The sequence below is a fragment of the Euphorbia lathyris genome, chromosome 1, assembly GCF_963576675.1.
Source record: "Euphorbia lathyris chromosome 1, ddEupLath1.1, whole genome shotgun sequence".
Taxonomy (NCBI): Eukaryota; Viridiplantae; Streptophyta; class Magnoliopsida; order Malpighiales; family Euphorbiaceae; genus Euphorbia; species Euphorbia lathyris.
Window position 1 is genome coordinate 16,750,757 of NC_088910.1, and position 19,572 is coordinate 16,770,328.

At 35.3% G+C, this 19,572-nt stretch overlaps 1 protein-coding gene across 1 annotated transcript; it reads left to right on the plus strand.

Annotated features, from left to right (window-relative positions):
• Positions 1 to 9,522: 9,522 nt before the first annotated feature.
• On the plus strand, positions 9,523 to 13,288 carry LOC136223075 (nucleolar GTP-binding protein 1-like). The gene is made up of 3 exons (XM_066010873.1): positions 9,523 to 9,631; positions 10,661 to 12,714; positions 13,001 to 13,288. The coding sequence occupies exon 2, from the start codon at positions 10,675 to 10,677 to the stop codon at positions 12,700 to 12,702; it is 2,028 nt and encodes a 675-aa protein (XP_065866945.1). The 5' UTR covers positions 9,523 to 9,631; positions 10,661 to 10,674; the 3' UTR covers positions 12,703 to 12,714; positions 13,001 to 13,288.
• The last annotated feature ends 6,284 nt before the right edge of the window (positions 13,289 to 19,572 follow it).

Genomic DNA, 19,572 nt, shown 5'->3' on the forward strand with positions numbered 1-19,572 from the left:
CAGCGGCTCCATTTTGGTCAGCGGAAGCTGAGCTTGGGTCATCTTCGGCAGACTGACTTGATTTTCCTGCAGGGTCAGTTTCATCGAACTCTATATGGACAGACTATTCTACAACTTGAGTTCGTTTATTGAACACCCTATATGCTTTACTGTTAGTTGAGTACCCTAGAAAGATCGCTTCGTCAGCTTTAGAATCAAATTTGGCTAGGTTGTCTTTCGTGTTGAGTATAAAACATTTACAACCAAAAGCACAAAAGTATCCAATATTGGGCTTTCGTCCTTTCCAAAGTTCGTAGGGGTTTTTCTTAAGAATAGGTCTAACTAAAGCCCTATTGAGTATATAGCATGCTGTGTTGACAGCTTCACCCCAGAAATACTTTGGAAGCCTATTCTCACTCAGCACTGTCCTAGCTATTTCAACTAGTGTTCTGTTCTTCCTCTCAACAACCCCATTTTGTTGAGGAGTTCTAGGAGCAGAAAAATTGTGGTCAATGTCGCTGACTTTACAGAATTCATCAAACTGTTGGTTTTTTAATTCTCCGCCATTATCACTACGGATGTGAGCTAATTTTAAATCTCGGTCATTTTCAAGTTTTCTAATCAGTGTTGAGAACGTCTCAAAAGCTTCATCCTTGCTACTCAGCAAGAGGACCCAAGTGTACCGAGAGAAATCGTCTACAATAACTAAGGAAAATTTCTTACCACCCAAGCTGAGTGGCTGGGCAGGTCCGAAAAGATCCAAGTGTAGTAATTCCAATGGACGCTTGGTTGAGACAATATTTTTACTTTGAAAAGACTTTTTGGTTTGTTTACCTTGCTGACAAGCATTACATAATTGATCTTTCTCAAATCTAAGTTTGGGCAAACTCTCAACTAATTGCTTTCTTGCTAATTTGGCAAGGAGATCCATGCTTGACCAAGTCTCTTATGCCATAGCCAGAAGTTATCCTCCTTTGACACTAAGCATATGTTTTTCGAGAAATTCTTTTCTAAACTCAACATGTAAACGTTGTCAACATGAGGGGCAGTTAAAATCAAATCGTTTGTTTTTCCCTCGAGTATCCGACACCCAGTGGCATCAAATACAACCTTTCTACCGCTGTCACACAGCTGAGCTACGCTCAATAGGTTATATTTGAGACCTCTGACTAAGGAGACTGACTTAATAGTAGGGTTACCTCCGATAGTACCTGAACCTACTATCTTACCCTTCTTGTTGTCTCCGAATCTTACACTTCCACCTCGTTTACGCTCAAGTGTGATGAATTGAGTTTCATCACCGGTCATATGCCTCGAGCATGCGATGTTAATATACCAAAGCTTTGACTTTTCCACGCACCTCAAGCTCACCTGCATTTTGAACTATTCATCTTTAGGTACCCAATTCTTTTTGGGTCCTCGTTTGTTAGTATGAACAGGTGAAGCATCATATTTTAATTTGTGACGGCATATATTTATGGTGTGGCCATTTTTACTATAGAAGTCACAGTAAGTTACCCTTTGAGGGTGATGTTGTTTTTGATCAGCATGATTGTGCTGAGCATGCTAGCATACCTTAGTGGTATGGCCTTTCTTTCCGCAGAAGTCGCATTGGACATTCCATCGAGTATACCAACACACATCTATGGTGTGTCCTCTTTTCCCACACCAGTCACACTGAGTGACCCGTCTATGCTGACCAGTACCTTGATACTCAGCATCGGGATAGAACCCTTTCTTGGCCGATTTACTCAGCTGGTTCTGTATAGTTGTGATGTCCTTTCTCAGCTTCTTTGACTCAGTTTGGACTTCCGAGACAAAACCATACATGACTTTTAGATTTTCATCTTGCATGGTGTTGTCTTGGAGAAGATATCGGAGGTCACTCAGTTTGACCTCTTCAATCTCATCACATCGCCTGCTGAGTGCCTTTATTTTCTGGTTACACTTTTTAGTCAGTGTATATAGATCACTCAGGGCATTAACCATTTCATTTCTAAGCAAGAGAAGAGATGTTACCTCGTTGGAGTGGTCCTCTTGGTCAATGTCATCTGAGAGGTCAGCTTGCTTAGATTGGTATAGGTCAGCAGCTTCGTTAGCCATGAAACATATGTTTGTCGACTCAGTGGCATCAGCTTCTGATGAGGTTGACTCATCACTATCGCTCCACGTCGCCACCATAGCTTTTCTGCTACCTTTCTTATCTTTCTTCAGTATGGGGCAGCTTGATTTAATATGCTCAGTTTGATGACATTCAAAGCATGTGACAGGCTTCGAGATGTCCTTCTTATATTTGCTGTCGCTGGGCTCAGCTTTGTATTTGTCGTTTCTTCTGAAGACCTCTTGCTGTTCTTGTCGTTCTTTCTGAATAGCTTCTTCATCTTTCTTGTGAACATGGCCATATCCTCATCATCTGATGAGTCAGCTTCTGTTGAGTCAGCTTTCATGACAAGTGATTTTTGTTTCTTGTTTTCTGACTTCTCTTTAGCTTCGAAGTTTTTCATGGAGATCTCGTGGGTCAGCAGAGATCCGATCAGCTTGTCATATTTGTATGTGGTCAAGTCCTGAGCTTCTTCCACAACTGTCTTTTTAGCTTGCCAGCTCTTGGGTAGACTTCTCAAGATTTTCTTCACCTGCTCTTCTTCCGTGAAGATCTTGCCGAGTCGTTTAAGCTCATTTATGATATTTGTGAACCTTGAGTTCATCTCCGAGATGTCTTCATTCTCATTCATCTCGAATAGCTCGTATAATCGCATATGTTGGTTCACCTTTGACTCTTTGACCTTGCTGGTACCTTCATAGGTCACTTCCAGCTTCTTCCATATTTCCTGTGCTGACTCACAACCTGAAATTTTGTTGTATTCTACAGCATCTAACGCACTGTGAAGCATATTGATAGCCGAAGCATTATTTTGCAGTTTTCTAAGGTCATCCTCTGACCACTCAGTTTCACTCTTAATAACTTTTTCGTTGTCTACTGTTTTGTAAGGCACATATGGGCCTTGAACTATTGCAAGCCACGGACTCATGTTTGTAGCTTGAATAAAGTTTTTCATCATGTTTTTCCAAAATGTATAGTTTGATCCGAAAAACAAGGGAGGCCGACTAATTGATAATCCCTCAGGGAGTATCTGTGTTGTTTGATTTCCAGGAAGGAAACGAGTGCTGTTCTCAGCCATTTATATGGATCAGCTCAAGATAGTTATATCTTTGAGTAGTGAGCTACTGTTCTCTGATACCACTTGTTGGTCTCGTGTGATTAGTTCCGAGGGGGGGGGGGGGTTAGGAACTAATGTAACTTTTTCGTTTAATAATGCTGACTTAATCAATTCTTTAAGTTACTTAACTCAAATTTTAGTCAGCACGGCCGAGAGATGTAAGACAACTTTAGTCAGAGGCTGACTAGAACCGTTTTACTTGTGAGTTGGGAATTAACACTTGAGGTCAGCTTCCAACTCAGCACTCTAATTACTTAGTGTTAGCTTATACAATTTATATCCTGAGTAATTTAAGCAAACAACACATACATATATATTGAGAGAAAGGGTTAGAAATTACTCAGCAAGATTTATCCTGGTTCGGCCTTACCGCCTACATCCAGTCCCCAGAGTCCTTCCGGGCTTTTTCAATCCAATACTGAGCTCTTTAAAGGTAGAGCACAAACCGTTTACAAGGCAGTTGAATATGCAAGAGTACCTTCATCTATTCGTCTACTCAACTCCTACTGAGCACTATAACCGAACACTCAGATTTTTTTCTACCGCTGAGTACTAAAACCGAGTAATCAGCACCACTATCTCAATCTTTTACAATTGATACAAATCTGTTCTTTCTAGATGAAGAACACTTTAGATGAAAACAAATTCAATCTAGCATTTACACAGAGATAGAAATTTGGTGTAAGATCTTCTATTATGTTTGAATGTGCTTTGTATGTATGCTCTTTTTCTCTTTGTATTTTTGGCAAAGGATCCAAGAGATGGTCTTGTCCTTTTATAGTTGATTCTGAAGCTCTAATCATTTGAATCTGGAAGTATCTGTTGGATTCAAACGGCTCTCTTGCGTCACACGCTTAGTCAGCATTCAGAATTCGCAGGCCAATCCTGTCGTCTGAATTTAGCAGGCGTCAGGCTTGTCTTCTTCCTACAGGTTCGTCTTCTAGCGCCAGTTTCGTCTTTTAGCCAAATGCTAGTTGACCCATGCGTCTCGAAACTGTCTCCGTGCGTAATTCCAAAGCTTCTGTTATTGGTGCAGACAGTTGTCGGATCTTATCTTTTAGCAAACATATCATTCGCGCTGTCCTGATGAGCACTCAGCTTGACTTTATTGATGTTGCCTTTGTTCTTTGTCTCTGTCGAGGCCGAGTCATCTTCTACTCAGATTCTTCAGTCAACTTCGTCTTCAAGCTTTAGTTTAGAGGAAGACTTCTCTTCTTTGATGCTGAGTTGTGTTCCACTCAGCTTGTGCTGTGTTCTCATGCTGACTTCGTCATGTCTTACTTTTTATTTCTGTTTTCATTTATACTTATACTCAACATTGAACAAACACATTAGTACAATTAAATCAAAGCACTTAAATTTAATTGCCCCTTAATCATGGATTAACTTAAATAATTTTGTCAAATCAAAATCATGTGGAAAAGTGTTTCAACACTATGTCCCTTGGAAGTCCTTTTGTGAAAGGATCTGCCAAATTATTACAAGACTTAACATATACAACAGTAATAATCCCATCTGATATTAACTGTCGCACGTACGAATGTCTTAAGCTAATATGTCTATACTTTCCATTATATATCTTGTTATAAGCTCTAGACAAAGTAGCTTCAATATCGCAGTTCAAAGAAATGGCTGACATCGGTTGTGGCCACAACTTAATATCTAATAGCATATTCCTCAGCCATTCAACTTCTTTTCCTGCTGCTGCTAAGGCCAAAATATCAGCCTCCATTGTGGAATGAGTAATACAAGTTTGTTTCTTTGAAGCCCAAGAAACAGCTCCTCCACCAAGCATAAAAATCCAACCACTTGTGGACTTACTATCACCGATACTATTTATCCAACTAGCATCTGAATAACCCTCAAGAATTGCTGGAAATTTATTATAATATAATCCAAGGTTTTTTTTGTTCTCTTTAAGTAACCTAAAACCCTACCAATTGCTTTCCAATGTTCACGACTCGGATTACTCGTAAATCTAGAAAGTTTACAAATAGCAAATGCAATATATGGTCTAATACTATGTGATGCATACATCATACTTCATATCGCACTTGCATACTCAAGCTGAGCAACACCTCTTCCTTCATTTTTACTAAGTTTACAAGATGAATCATAAGGGGACTTAGCCTTTTTAAACTTTAAGTGCTTAAATTTATTAAGCACCTTTTCAATATAATGAGATTGACTCAACGCAAAACCCCCACTATGTTTTATAGCCTTGATACCTAAGATAGTATCAACTTCATTTAAATCTTTCATTTTAAAACATGAAGTCAAATAGTTCTTAGTCTCATCAATTCCTTTCATATTGGTTCCAAAGATTAACATGTCATCAATATATAAACATATGATGACACCATAATTTTTTGTAAATTTAGAGTAAATGCACATATCTGCTGAGTTATAAGTAAAACCATGTGACCAAATAACAGAATCAAATTTTTCGTGCCATTGTTTAGGCGCTTGTTTTAATCCATACAAGGATTTAACTAATTTGCAAACTTTATTTTCATTTCCAGAGAGAACAAAACCCTCAGGTTGTTTCATGTACACTTTTTCTTCTAAATCCTCATTTAGAAAAGCCGTCTTCACATCCATTTGATGTACATATAGACAAAAAATAGAAGCTAAAGCCATAAGTACTCTAATGGATGTAATTCTAGCCATGAGTGTATACGTGTCAAAATAATCCACTCCTTTTTGAGTAAAGCCTTGTGCAACCAATCTAGTTTTGAAAGAATTTATAGATCCATCTGTATTATACTTAATCCTAAATACCCATTTGCATACAACAGTTTTGGACCTCGGAGGCAAGTCCATAATATACCATGTATTGTTTGATATCAATGAATCCATTTCATCATTGATTGCCTCTTTCCAAAAAGCTGAATTTCTAGAAGCCATTGCTTCTTGAAAAGTTTTTGGATCATTTTCTACAGTAAGTATAATGAGTATTTTATTAGTAACCTCATTTCTATTTCCCTCCACAAGAAAGAGAATAGCTTGAAAATTAATAAAATCTGGACCTAAGTTCTTCTCTTTCTAGTTCGTTCACTTCTTCTAGGTTCATTAGAAGAATCAGACACAACTCTTTTCCCGTTGGAGTTTGAAGAAATTTGTGGTGCTATTGAGGTTTTTATTCTCGTGGAATCCCCACGAAATTTATTTTCAAAGAATTCAGCATCTCGTGATTCCACTATAACATTAGAATCCAAATCCAAAAACCTTTATACTTTTGAATTTTCAGCATAGCCCACAAAAACACTTTTCAAAGCCCTTGGTCCTAACTTAGTTTTCTTAGGACCTGGGGCCTTGTAATATGCAATACAACCCCACACCTTAAAGTAACTTATATTAGGTTTCATTTCCTTCCAAATTTCATAAGGTGAAACCTTAAATTTCTTAGAAGGTACTCTGTTGTGTATATGACATGCGGTTAGCAAAGCTTCTCCCCATAAATTAAGTGGCAAATTTGCATTAACAAGCATTGCATTTAACATATCCCCTAAAACACCATTTTTTCTTTCAGCCACTCCATTTTGTTGAGGTCTATAAGGAGCACTAACCTGATGTAAAATTCCGCTAGATTCACAAAAAGAAGAAAATTCTGTAGGAAAATACTCACCACCTCTATCACTATGTAAAATTTTAATTTTCTTATTCTTTTGTGTCTCTACCATGGCTTTATAACATTTAAACATTTCAAATGCTTAGTCTTTTGTTTTCAACAAATAAACATAGATAAAACGAGAACTATCATCAACGAAAGTTATGAAATACCTATTACCTCCTCTAGTTAAACTTCCATTAAATTCACAAATATCAGAATGAATAAATTCTAATATTTTTGTACTTCTTTCAATTTTAGGAAATGGTTTCCTTTTCATTTTTGCTTGAACACATACCTCACATTTATATTCATGATCATTACCATAAGATATCATTCCATTTTTAGACATATATTTCATGGTTCTATAATTGGTGTGTGCTAAACGATTATACCACAAACGAAAAGAAGTACATTCAATTGCATGCACAAGAAAATAAGTAGAATTATCAACTTTATTTATAGACAATTTGGACATTCCATCACAAACATAACCTTTCCCAACAAATGCTCCAGTCTTAGACAGAATTACTTTATCATATTTTATTACAGCCTTTAACCCCTTCTTACATAACATAAAACCAGAAACTAAATTCTTCCTAATTTGAGGAATATGAAGAACATTGGTGAGAATAACTTTCTTTCCAGAAGTAAACTGAATTTCATCAGTCCCGGTTCCTTGAACCTTGGAAGAGTGATGATCACCCAACATAACTTCATGGTCTGGAAAAGAATCAATATAAGTCTTGAAGAGTTCTTTGTTGTTGCAAACATGAGTAGTTGCACCAGAATCATACCAATCTGTAAGAGATGTCATATGCAATTATTGGATCATACCAATCTGTAACTCAGAAACTATGACAATAATCTCATTATTGTCAACATGTTCAACAACATTTGCTTTGTCCTTACTCTCCTTCTTATTCTTATTCTGGTTTTTGTTATCTCTTCTTGGGGTTCTTACAGAATCTTTTGATGTGTCCTTTTTCACCACAATTATAACAAACAACATCAGACAAATTCTTCTTAAACTTTTTGTTGTTGTTGTTGGGGTTATTATGATAATTTCATTTCCTCTTTTGCATCCCTTCTGATTATTACTAACATAATTAACTTTAGAACTAGAAGCAACATCATGTTTCTTATCACGAATTCGAGTTTCCTCTTCAATTCGTAAATGCTTCCGAATCTGTTCCAAATTAAAATCCTCAGAAGTGTGTAACAATTTCTTCCTATAGTTATTCCAACTTGGAGGTAGTTTGGCTATGATTGCCCCCACAAGTAATTTCGCTGGAATGTCTATAGTAAGATCCTTAAATTTAGAGGCCAAAATAAGAAATTCATGGACTTGATCAAGTACAGATGCATAATCATTCATAGTAAATTCAAAAAATTTCATAGTGATAAACTTATCTGCGCCTTAATTTTCCGAATTATAATTTGTCTCCAAAGACATCTATATATCCTTTGCCTTTTGGACAGGAATGTACAAATCATAAAGACGATCAAAGAGATGGTTCAGAATATATCCTCTACATAGCGCCTCGTCTTCTTCTCGCTTCTTACGTTCAGCCACGATTCCGTCAGTATCTTTATCACTCGGTTCTGGAATAGACTGCAAATTAATGTCCAGAATGTAAAAAAAATTCAGAGTGATCAGAAGAAAAAATTTCATAGTCTCCTTCCAATGAGTGAAATTCGTCCCACCAAACCGATCAAGTTTACCAGCATCACCGACATTCTTCAGCACGTTCTCCATAATATTTCCTTAAGATTGTTAGAAAACTTGGGATCACAAATATAAAATAGGGACGTGATTAATCACTGTCCTTAAGGAAATATTAGTCCCCACTATCAATTGCTATTGGGTTTCTGACTAAGTTTCCTTTAGGATTTCCCTGACATGAAATTAATGGTAGCAATTCCATAAATTTCCCTATGAATGTATTTGAATAATTAAAAAACAGTAAGTGAAAAGATATGAAGGATTGAAGATATTTATAACCAAAAAGTTGGTTGCCAAACAGTTATAAAACTGTTTATTATTATCCAAACTACAGATGTCTCCAGACAATATAAAATACAGATACAGATATCTCCAGACAATATAAAATACAGATACAGATATCTCCAGACAATATAAAATACAGATTTCCTTCTTATTCTTTCCGTGTGGAATTCCCACAACACCAATATTAAAGACGAATATCCAACAAAAAGAGTGTAGTTGACGAAAACCTAATCCCCCATTCTCTTTTCTTTCCCATAGTCTCTCCTAAGAGGTCCAGTGGATTTTCCTATGTCTATTTGGTTTAGAACCTCACCAGAACGAGTTCATAATACGTTGCGGCTCCTCACATGGTGTAATTAGTAGAGAAAAAACACTCATACAGACCGACGGGATGACTTGGGCCACAGATTTGAGGAGAACCTCATTTCCAGCCTGGGATAATAGTCTGCCGTGCTAACCATTTATTCGGTGTCAAACCTTATCCTGAAGTTAAAATTTATATTAACATAAATTTAATAAGTTACAATTTGAAATTATAATTTTATAGTACTGTCTAATTTTAATTGTTCAGATTTAATCTGTTCTATTTTTTATAACTTCTAAATCCCGTCTAAACCTAACCCGTTGGGCATGGTTTGAACCGGCTGGGTTTATCACTAAACAGGTTTAGTTTAAAGTTTAAACCATGTGAGGGGTATTTTAGTCTTCTCCTTGACATACCCTATTGTATTCCATATAAATGCCGTCTCTCACAACCTCTTAAACCCTAGCAAGGGCCGACGGAGCCCCAACCCAACTCTCAGTATTTCACAGGTGAGCTTCTGGTTCTCTAACTTCTTCTACTTCCTCATTTCTTCGTTTTAATTGTTGGTTCAGGTTTGAATGTTCTTTGCTCTAATCCATTAAGTTTGAATTCTGGCAACTAGTCTTTGTAATTTTTGGATGATTAAAAATTGCATCGATTTATCGTTTTTGTTCTTATAGGAATATGTATTAATCGTCGTTTGATCAGTTTTCTTTTGCCCAAACAACATGAATGATTTTATTACAAATCGATTGAGAAATCTATGCATATGATTCATCTGCTGTTTTTTTTTTTTTTTTTTTTTTGTTTTTAATACCATTTAAGTCACATGACTCCATCAAAGCGCCCTGTCATGCTTTCTGCCTCTGTCTCATCCCTCTAAATGTTTGTACCATCAGATTTCATTGGATATTAGAATAGTAGCATCTTCTTCTTCTGATCTTGCTCTGTTTCTCTGACTGAGCTCGCACCTCTACTTTTTTCTGTCTTGCTTTTGTTTCTATTGCATCTCGATTGTTCTTATTAAACTTACCAGATGGATGAATACTGGTTCTAGATATAATGAATGCTTTTATACATTTTTGTTTTATTGCACAATTTTATTAGTTGGGTGTGATTCTATTAAGACCTAAGCAAACTTGGAGGAGGGTGATCGAGAGTGATATGAGTTTATTGGGAATTGAGGAAAATATGGTAGTGGATAGGACGGAGTGGAGGGAGTGAATCTGTGTCGCTGACACGACTTGATTTTCACGGTTTTATATGATGGTTCATGTTAGCCGATCCCGAATCATTTCGGGACTAAGGCTTTGTTGTTGTTGTTGTTGGTGTGATTCTATTAGGTTCTGCAATTCATTTTCAATATTGTGTTGTTGTATTAACCTGAAGATCCAAATTATTGGATTTGGTGCTTGATTCCAATGAAGTTCCTTTTTTGAAATGAAACCAACTGATACTCATTTGTTGGTCCTAAGTTTAGCAGGGGTATAGTCCTTAGTTACCTTGTAATGCTAACTCGGTGTGCATTTGTGTTGCAGATTTATAGGCAAAGATGGTGCAGTATAATTTTAAGAAGATCACTGTGGTCCCAAGTGGGAAAGACTTCATTGACATTATCCTATCTCGGACCCAAAGGCAAACACCCACAGTTGTCCACAAGGGGTATGCTATTACTCGTTTGCGTCAGTTTTACATGCGTAAAGTCAAGTATACGCAAACGAATTATCATGAGAAACTGTCTACAATTGTTGATGAGTTCCCTCGGCTGGATGACATTCATCCTTTCTATGGCGATCTTCTGCACGTTCTTTACAATAAGGACCATTACAAGCTTGCACTTGGCCAAATAAACACTGCCAGGAATCTTATTAGCAAGATAGCCAAAGACTATGTGAGGTTGTTGAAGTATGGTGACTCACTGTATCGATGCAAGTCTCTGAAGGTTGCTGCTCTGGGCCGCATGTGTACTGTGATTAAGAGGATCGGTCCTAGTTTAGCTTATTTGGAGCAGATCAGGCAACATATGGCGAGGTTGCCTTCAATTGACCCGAATACTCGAACAATCTTGATTTGTGGCTATCCTAATGTTGGCAAGAGCTCGTTCATTAACAAGATTACAAGGGCTGATGTGGATGTCCAGCCTTACGCATTCACCACTAAGTCACTTTTTGTGGGTCACACAGACTATAAATACTTGAGGTACCAAGTGATAGATACACCAGGGATTTTGGACAGACCTTTTGAAGATCGTAATATCATTGAGATGTGCAGTATTACAGCTTTGGCACATTTACGAGCTGCTGTATTGTTCTTCTTGGATATCTCAGGATCATGTGGATACAGCATTGCTCAACAAGCAGCTCTGTTCCACAGTATCAAGTCCCTCTTCATGAACAAACCTTTGATAATTGTCTGCAACAAGACTGATTTGCAGCCATTGGAAGGGATTTCTGAAGAAGACAAGAAATTGGTTGCGGAGATGAAAGAAGAGGCTATGAAAACTGTGTTTGGTCAAGGAGGCGAAGCTTCAAATGATGAAGGTGTGCTTTTGACTATGAGCACCTTGACTGAGGCGGGAGTTATTGCTGTGAAGAATGCAGCTTGTGAGAGATTACTGGATCAGCGTGTGGAAATAAAGATGAAATCTAAAAAGATAAATGACTGCTTGAATCGGTTCCATGTTGCAATGCCAAAGCCACGTGACCAGAAAGAAAGACCACCTTGTATACCTCAGGCAGTTTTGGAAGCTAAAGCTAAGGAAGCAGCTGTGGCAGAAGAAAAGGCGAAGAAGAAAACCGAAAAGGACTTGGAGGATGAAAATGGCGGTGCTGGTGTATACTCTGCTAGCTTGAAAAAGCATTATATCTTAGCTGATGATGAATGGAAAGAGGATGTCTTGCCCGAAATTCTCGATGGCCACAATGTTTATGACTTCATTGATCCTGATATCTTGCAAAGACTAGAGGAGTTAGAACGGGAAGAAGGTGTTCGGCAGGCAGAGGAGGCAGATGAGGATTTCGAGATGGATGATTATGAATTGACTCCAGAAGAGAAAGCAGCTTTGGCTGAAATCAGGAAATTGAAAAGCGTGCGGATTCAAGAGCATAGAATAAAGAAAAGCACTGCAGAGAGTCGGCCCATCGTACCTCGAAAATTCGATAAGGATAAAAAGTTCACTTCAGAGAGAATGGGCAGAGATCTATCATCTAGGGGGCTGGATCCATCCAAGGCAATTGAACGTGCCCGCAGCAAGTCACTTGCTAGGAAGGGACGCAAGAGGGAGAGGGATGCCAGTGGCGCAATGGACATGGATATTGACCAGTCAAATAAGAAACTTCGTTTAGCCAGATCTCGGTCAAGATCCATGTCACGGTCTTCACGGCCTCCAGGTGAAGCTGTTCCAGGAGAGGGATACAGAGACTCTATTCAGAAGAAGAAAGCTATTAAACTTGGCAAGAAATCTGTTAGAAATAGGAATAAGGAAGCTCGTCGTGGAGAGGCAGATAGAGTTATTCCTACTCTCAGACCTAAGCACTTGTTCAGTGGGAAACGTTCCACTGGAAAAACTGATAGGCGTTAACAAGTCAAAGAGGTTTGTGATGCCTGTTGCATTTGACTTTACCTATGTTTCTTTCCTTCATTTGATGGTTTTGCTTTTCCATTATCAGTATATGTTTCCTTTTATCACACTACCTTTTTGCTTGAATGTTGATTGTGGTAATTGTTATTTATGTTCCACCGAAAAGCGTTTCACAATTCGGGAATGTTTCTGAAACTGTAACTCTTTTTTAATGAATATCGTTTCTTAGATTCTGTTTTCTTTTCCATGTAATATAGATGGTTACTCATACATGTCTCTTTTCTGGTTCATCTTACAGGAGAAAAATGATTAGTGCGCCATGGATTGGGTTTGCTGGATGTGTTCCATTTCATTTCTTGAATTGCTGTCTGATAATGGAAGCAAATGAGGTTTTGTGTTTAATTTTTGAATGAGAAGTATTATTATATTTAATATAACATGTGAAGTTTGGCTTGCTTCTCCTAGTTATATGTAATTTGAAGCAAATTTTGGATTAAAGACTATGTTTGTAGCACAATTCTTTCAATTTAAACTACCTTCTTAATTTGTTGTTTATGTAGTAAAAAAGGTAAATTTCAGAAATCAATCTTTTGGTGTAGTTGCTTAGATGGTTCATGTGGTTTAAATGTTTGTAAATGCGGGTTTTGATGTTTCTTTCATTTGCAATGGTAGATTTTTGTACTAAAACCGGTCAAATTTGTTCGTGGTGAACGCTGCCTTCTATGGTTACTTTGTTTTTGACAAAGTAAAGTTTACTTTGTTTTTTTCACCATTGGATGATGGTGGACTTTAACAAAGTGAGTTCATCTAACGGTGGTAAAAACAAAGTAAGATTTACTTTGTCAAAAACAAAGTAAGCATAACCTAACCCTTGCAAACAGTTCTTTTTGTATTATTTGTATCGGTTAAAAAAATGACTGTTTTTGCTTACTTATTACTTCCTCCGTTTTACGATAGATGCTTTATAGGGATTTTGTTTTTGTTTTATAATACATGACTTGGTGATTGTTGTTTTCATCAAATAGGTGAAACAATATTCTTTCAATTCTTCTTTTATAATACAAGACGTCATAATTGTTGTTTAGTAAAAAAATATTGTTTTTGTAAATATATGAAATGTCAGGAATTAAGGGTCAGTTTGGTTTCTGAAGTTGGCATACAAGTTTAACAAATTGAATTTTAGGTATCAATCATGGCAATGTTTAACAAATTATCTTAATTACAGTTAGTTTTAATTAATTTATCAAATATTACTAACTTCAAAGCAAGCTGAATTGATATCTAAATCTCGATTAATGTTGAAGAACTTGTCTTCCAACTTGAAGGGCCAAATTGACCTCTAATTAGATTCGTATTTCTGAACTTCTAAAGTATAGGGATGTGTTTGTAAATGTGTGTTTATTTTTCGTACTTATCCTAGTAAAAAGTCACTTATCAAATGGTTTGCATTTTTCAAATAATGCACTGTAACTTTAGTAGCCATAAGCATGGACGGTTATAAACTTAAGAATATTATCCTTAATTTCTCACCGGAGATAAATTCATTTACTTTTAATTTTATTGTATTTAAATAATAATATATATATTATGTAAATCACATAGTTGTAGAATGGTAGCGACCGCAGCCAAATTTCTCTATCTTTTGTTTGTTCAACTCTAACAATTCTACTGTCAACATGAGGTGGATAATTTAACAAGTGATAATAATAAGGGTAAATAATTTATTAGTCCCTTAGTTTTTACCTAACACACTGTTTAGTCTCCCTATTTTGAAAAACACATCTTAAGGTCTCTATCTTTTGCCAATATTAACCTTGTGGTCCTTTTATCTATTTTTTTAGATTTTTAACCGAACATATCTTAGCTTTTAAGACAACCACGGTACAATACAAGTTGACCATGTTACTCTGTTATTTTATATATATCTGTTTATGCTAAAATATAACGATTATAAGTCTAAAAAAACTAGACAAAAGGACCAAAGGGTTAATATTGGTAAAAGTTAGAGATCTTATAATGTGTTTTTTAAAATAAGGGGACTAAACAGTGTGTTAGGTAAAAACTAGGGGACTAATAAATTATTTACCCTAATAATAATAAAGGGATGTTAATTAATCAAAACAGTCAAAGATATATGAGATTTTACCCTAATAATAATAAAGGGATGTTAATTAATCAAAATAGTCAAAGATATATGAGAAGTGGCAAAACTAGTTCTATGGGTAATTGTTGATTATTTTACTGAATTTGGAGGTGGGTGATTGAGAGTGATATGAGTTTATTAGGGATTAAAGAGACTATGGTAGTGGATAGGACAGAGTGGAGGGAGAGAATTTGTGTAGCTGACACAAATTGATTGCACGGTTTCATATGATGGTTCATGTTAGCCGATCCCAAATTATTCCGGGACTAAAGCTTTGTTGTTGTTGTCCTAATTTTTGTGTTTAGTGTTTTTTCAGTTCGTTTGCTATTTTACTTCAAAAAGCAGATATAAGAGTGTTTGATTTAGTTGCGATTGACAAAATAGTTTTTAATAGACAGTTTAGCTAATGTTTTACCAATAATTCGTATGAATTTACTGGACATTTGGTATTTTATAAGGATAAAGATAGGAATAAAAGTTGGTATAAAAATTAGAATAAAAAATTGAGTTAAAGATAAAATAAGATAGATGAGGATTATCATTTTCATATTTCAGATCTTATCCTTTGGATCACCATGAGTTTGGTGTGCTTCCTGTAGGTCTCTAGGAGATCCTTGCATCTGATTGCAGGGGATCTGTTCTGAGTCGAGTGGTTCGCTCTTAGTTTCTTCCTTCTTTTCTGGGCTAACGCCTTCATTGTATTACCAAAAAAAAAAAGATAGTAAATTTTACTATATTATCTATACTTTTTTTTTTGGAGTAACTTAAATGATATAATATTGATTTGACGGATAAAATGAATTTTTTCATCCCATTAAAATTTCTCCAGGTTACCTCCTTTTTTATACCACAACCACACCATTGGATATAAGATTTAAGAGATAAAAACTTTATCCTTCCCTGAACAAAAGTCTTGTATTTTTTTATTCATCTCTATTTCGCTCCATTTATCACATATACCAAATATTTGCATTTGCAGCACCCCTAACCTTTTTTTTAGAACTATTACTATCGAGATGGATTGTTATAATTAAAGGTGCAACAGATTCTCCAACAATGATTCAACAATGATTCATAAGGTATATTTCTATAACTAGAGGTATTAACGAGTCGGATCAAAACCGAACCTGGGTAGGTTCGGCTCGAGAATTGATAAGATTGAGTTCAATTAGAGCTCTTCGAGCTTAAAATTTTAGGCTCAGATCAGAAAAAGCTCGCGAGCGGCTTGATTCGAATGTATCCGAATATATATGTTTTAACATTTTGTTGTTTAATTCCAACATTCTAATGAAGGGAACACCAAATATAAACTTTGTAAAACGAATTTAACATATAATTTATCGCAAATTTAAATGATATAATTATAAAATAAATTAATAAAGTATATAGCAATTAAAAAATAATCGAGTATGTTTGTGAGCTTTTGAGTTGAAGTTTAGGAAGCTCAGACTCATACTCATTAATATCCGAACCAAGTTAAGGAACTACTCTTACTCATTAACGCCACTATCTAAACCTCTCCCTATAACCCTTGGTTGAGTGTCCACATAGGTTACTAGCAAATAGAAAAACACTAACTATTTATCCCGGTTTAGGTAGGGCCGACTCTGATAATTTATGAGCCACAGGCGTAATAAAAATAAAGGCCCTTCTAACAAAAATAATTGTACATAGAATTTTAAAATATATTCCTATAGATAACAAATGAAAAAGTATTTCATTAATGATTGTACAGTACATGTTATTAATTTACCAAATACATTGATTTAGGCAAAATCAAAAAAATGTTTCCTAATTGTGGTGAAGCTCTTAGCCTAGTGGTTGAGAGCTTACCTATGATTGAAGAGGTCATGAGTTCGAACAAATTTTTTTTTTTTAAAAAAAATGTTTCCTAATTTATTTAGATTAACTCTCTACCTATATTCAAAAAGTCAATTGAGCCACTTTTATATCTAAAATATAAATTATTTGACAATTTAAAGTCTAAACGATATTAATATGTGAATAAAGAAATTAAACTATATATATATATACCTAATTTTTTTTTTTGGCCTTAGACCGGCGCACTCCTGACCTAGACTCAGGGCAGGCCTGAGTTTAGGAATAAGGACTAAATTTGACACTAAGTTTTCTAGTGAAGTGTAGATTTAGTCATGTTGTACGAAACAGTCTAAATTTGATCCTAATATTTTCAAGCAAGATTAATTTTTAGCTCTACGTTATCAAAAATTTAAAAAGACTAGTTTGGTTGTTATTTAACTGTCACATCATATATTTTAAACTTGAATTACATCTAAAATAGTTAATACGCCACTAACATGGTTATAAAAAACCTGTTAAAATTCTAACAATTAAGTCTGCAATATAAAGGTAATCATAATTATTTTTTTGTCAACGTGTCTAAAATATTTACTGTGGTACTAATAAAGTTACAAAAAATGTACGAAACTTCCTCCATTTATTGATAAACTTGTTTAGACAGTTAAATAACAATAAAATCAGTATTTTTAAATTTCGGATAATGTAAGATTAAAATTGATATTATTTAGAAACATTAAAATTAAATTCCTATGATTTTAAACTTTAAAGTTAAATCTACACTTTTGAAAAAATAAGATGAGATTTGATCCTATCCTTAAAAGGTTTAATAGATCTTTAGCCTCTATCTTTATCTAAAAAAAAGTCAATTGATCTTTATATTTTGAAAATCTTCAATTTTACCTTCTAATTTGCTTAAAATAATTTGTTGATTCTTTAAATTTCCTTAAATTAATTTATTAGTCTCTTAGACCATGTTTGTTAGGGGGAAAATATTCTGCAGGAAAATATTTTCCGAATTTTCCAGTGTTTGTTTGGGCAGGAAAATAAGTGGTAAGTCAATGGAAAAGGAAGGAAGAAAACGGGAAAAAGGGAAAAACTGAAAAACTAAATGTGAAAACACGAAAAATGAAGAAAAAAACACAATAACGTTAATAACACGAGAAAACGTACAAAAAAATGCCAAAAATATGAAAATACGAAAATGTGAAAAAACGTTTTTCGTGTTTTTAACATTATTTTTTTTTCACATTTTCGTGTTTTCCATTTTTTTTCCATGTTTCCATGTTTTTAATATTTATTTACTTTTTGTGATTTTCGCATTTTCGCATTTTTTCACTTTTTGTGTTTTTAACAAATTTTCACGTCTTTTTTTGTGTGTTTTTTCACGTTTTTAGTGGTTGGAAAATATTTTCCATTGTTGTAGCCAAACACCAAAAAATATTTTCCAGTGTTGTTGCCAAACACAGGAAAATATTTTATTTTCCTGCACAATATTTTCCCTGCATAAAATTTTCCAAACCACAATATTTTCCCCAAACAAACGGAGCCTAAATTTGCTTAAAGTTATTTCTTAACCTTCTTCTAAAGTTTTCTTATTTTAATATATTTGGTTCGAGGTTGTTTGCGTCTGCCTGCTGGTGCCAACCTAGTTGGGATTAGCTGCTCTCGCTTCTCACCTCGGTAACCAACCGTTCGATAAAAAAACCTTCTTCTAAACTTGTATAAAGTGACATGTTTTTCATCCTGTCCCCATGTGGACTTATAAAAACATAAGAAAATATAATAACAATTTCAAATGTTATTATTATATATATTAACATGGTAATAAAATGCACTCATGACTTAAACATCACATATTTTTACATGGTACCCTTAATAGAAATAGTAAAATTACATGTGACTTGTAAACACATTACACGAATCCAACATAATCCAACATAATATTAGTGGATTTTTGGATGGACAATGTTAAAATGCTAATTCAAAAAGGATAAAATATTTAGAAATATTATCATATTCTTCTATATTTTTTAATGTCACTGTTAATATAGGTACATAATCAAATTACATTAAATTATATTTGACCCAAAAATACGACACATAAGCTATACTAACTCAATTAATTGACACGATTATGCTACATAATTTTTTAAGTTGGGTTAAGGTCGACTCATTTGAGACTAACATGATAATTAAAATGACACGAACTTGATAATTGCCACACCTAGTACCAACTAGACATGTCCATGGGTCCGAGCACCCGCCAACAATGAAAATTAATCTTAGGCCTAACCCGTCCCAAGTCCGCTAAAGCTCGTTTATTTTTTGAGCGGACTTGGGATTGATAAAAAATAGCATGAGCCAAACGAACTTACACAAAAATGAGGCCGAAGATGAAAACAACAAAGGAATCCAACGGTCGATTCTGGGCAAAAGGGAACTATTCCAGGAAAACATGAAGAAGACGAGAGCTTAAGAGGAAGGAAACTAGGAAGAACAAAGTAAAAAATTCAAAAAGGAGAGAGAAAGGCTTAAAAAGGAAGGGACCCTGACGTCATCATCTCGATACCCACGTTTTTGGGACATCTGACAGCCAGTTTATGGCATGGGACAGAGTGCCCATCAATAGGCCGCCTATAGACAGCACACGAAGAAGGCCAAAAGCCCTAAAAGGCTTTATCGTCACTTTTAGGGGGCTTCTGATAACATCCAGATATTATCTAAGAACCAAAAAGGGAATTGACCAAGCAACATTGACTATAGGATACGCCACGAGGATGGCGTATCCAGCAAGCTGTAGATATGGCGGATCGAAAGAGTCCTTGGTACGCCTCAGATGGTCAAATGTCATAAAGAGGCTTGTAATCACCGTCTCATGGAAGATTCACTATCAGGTATTGATACGT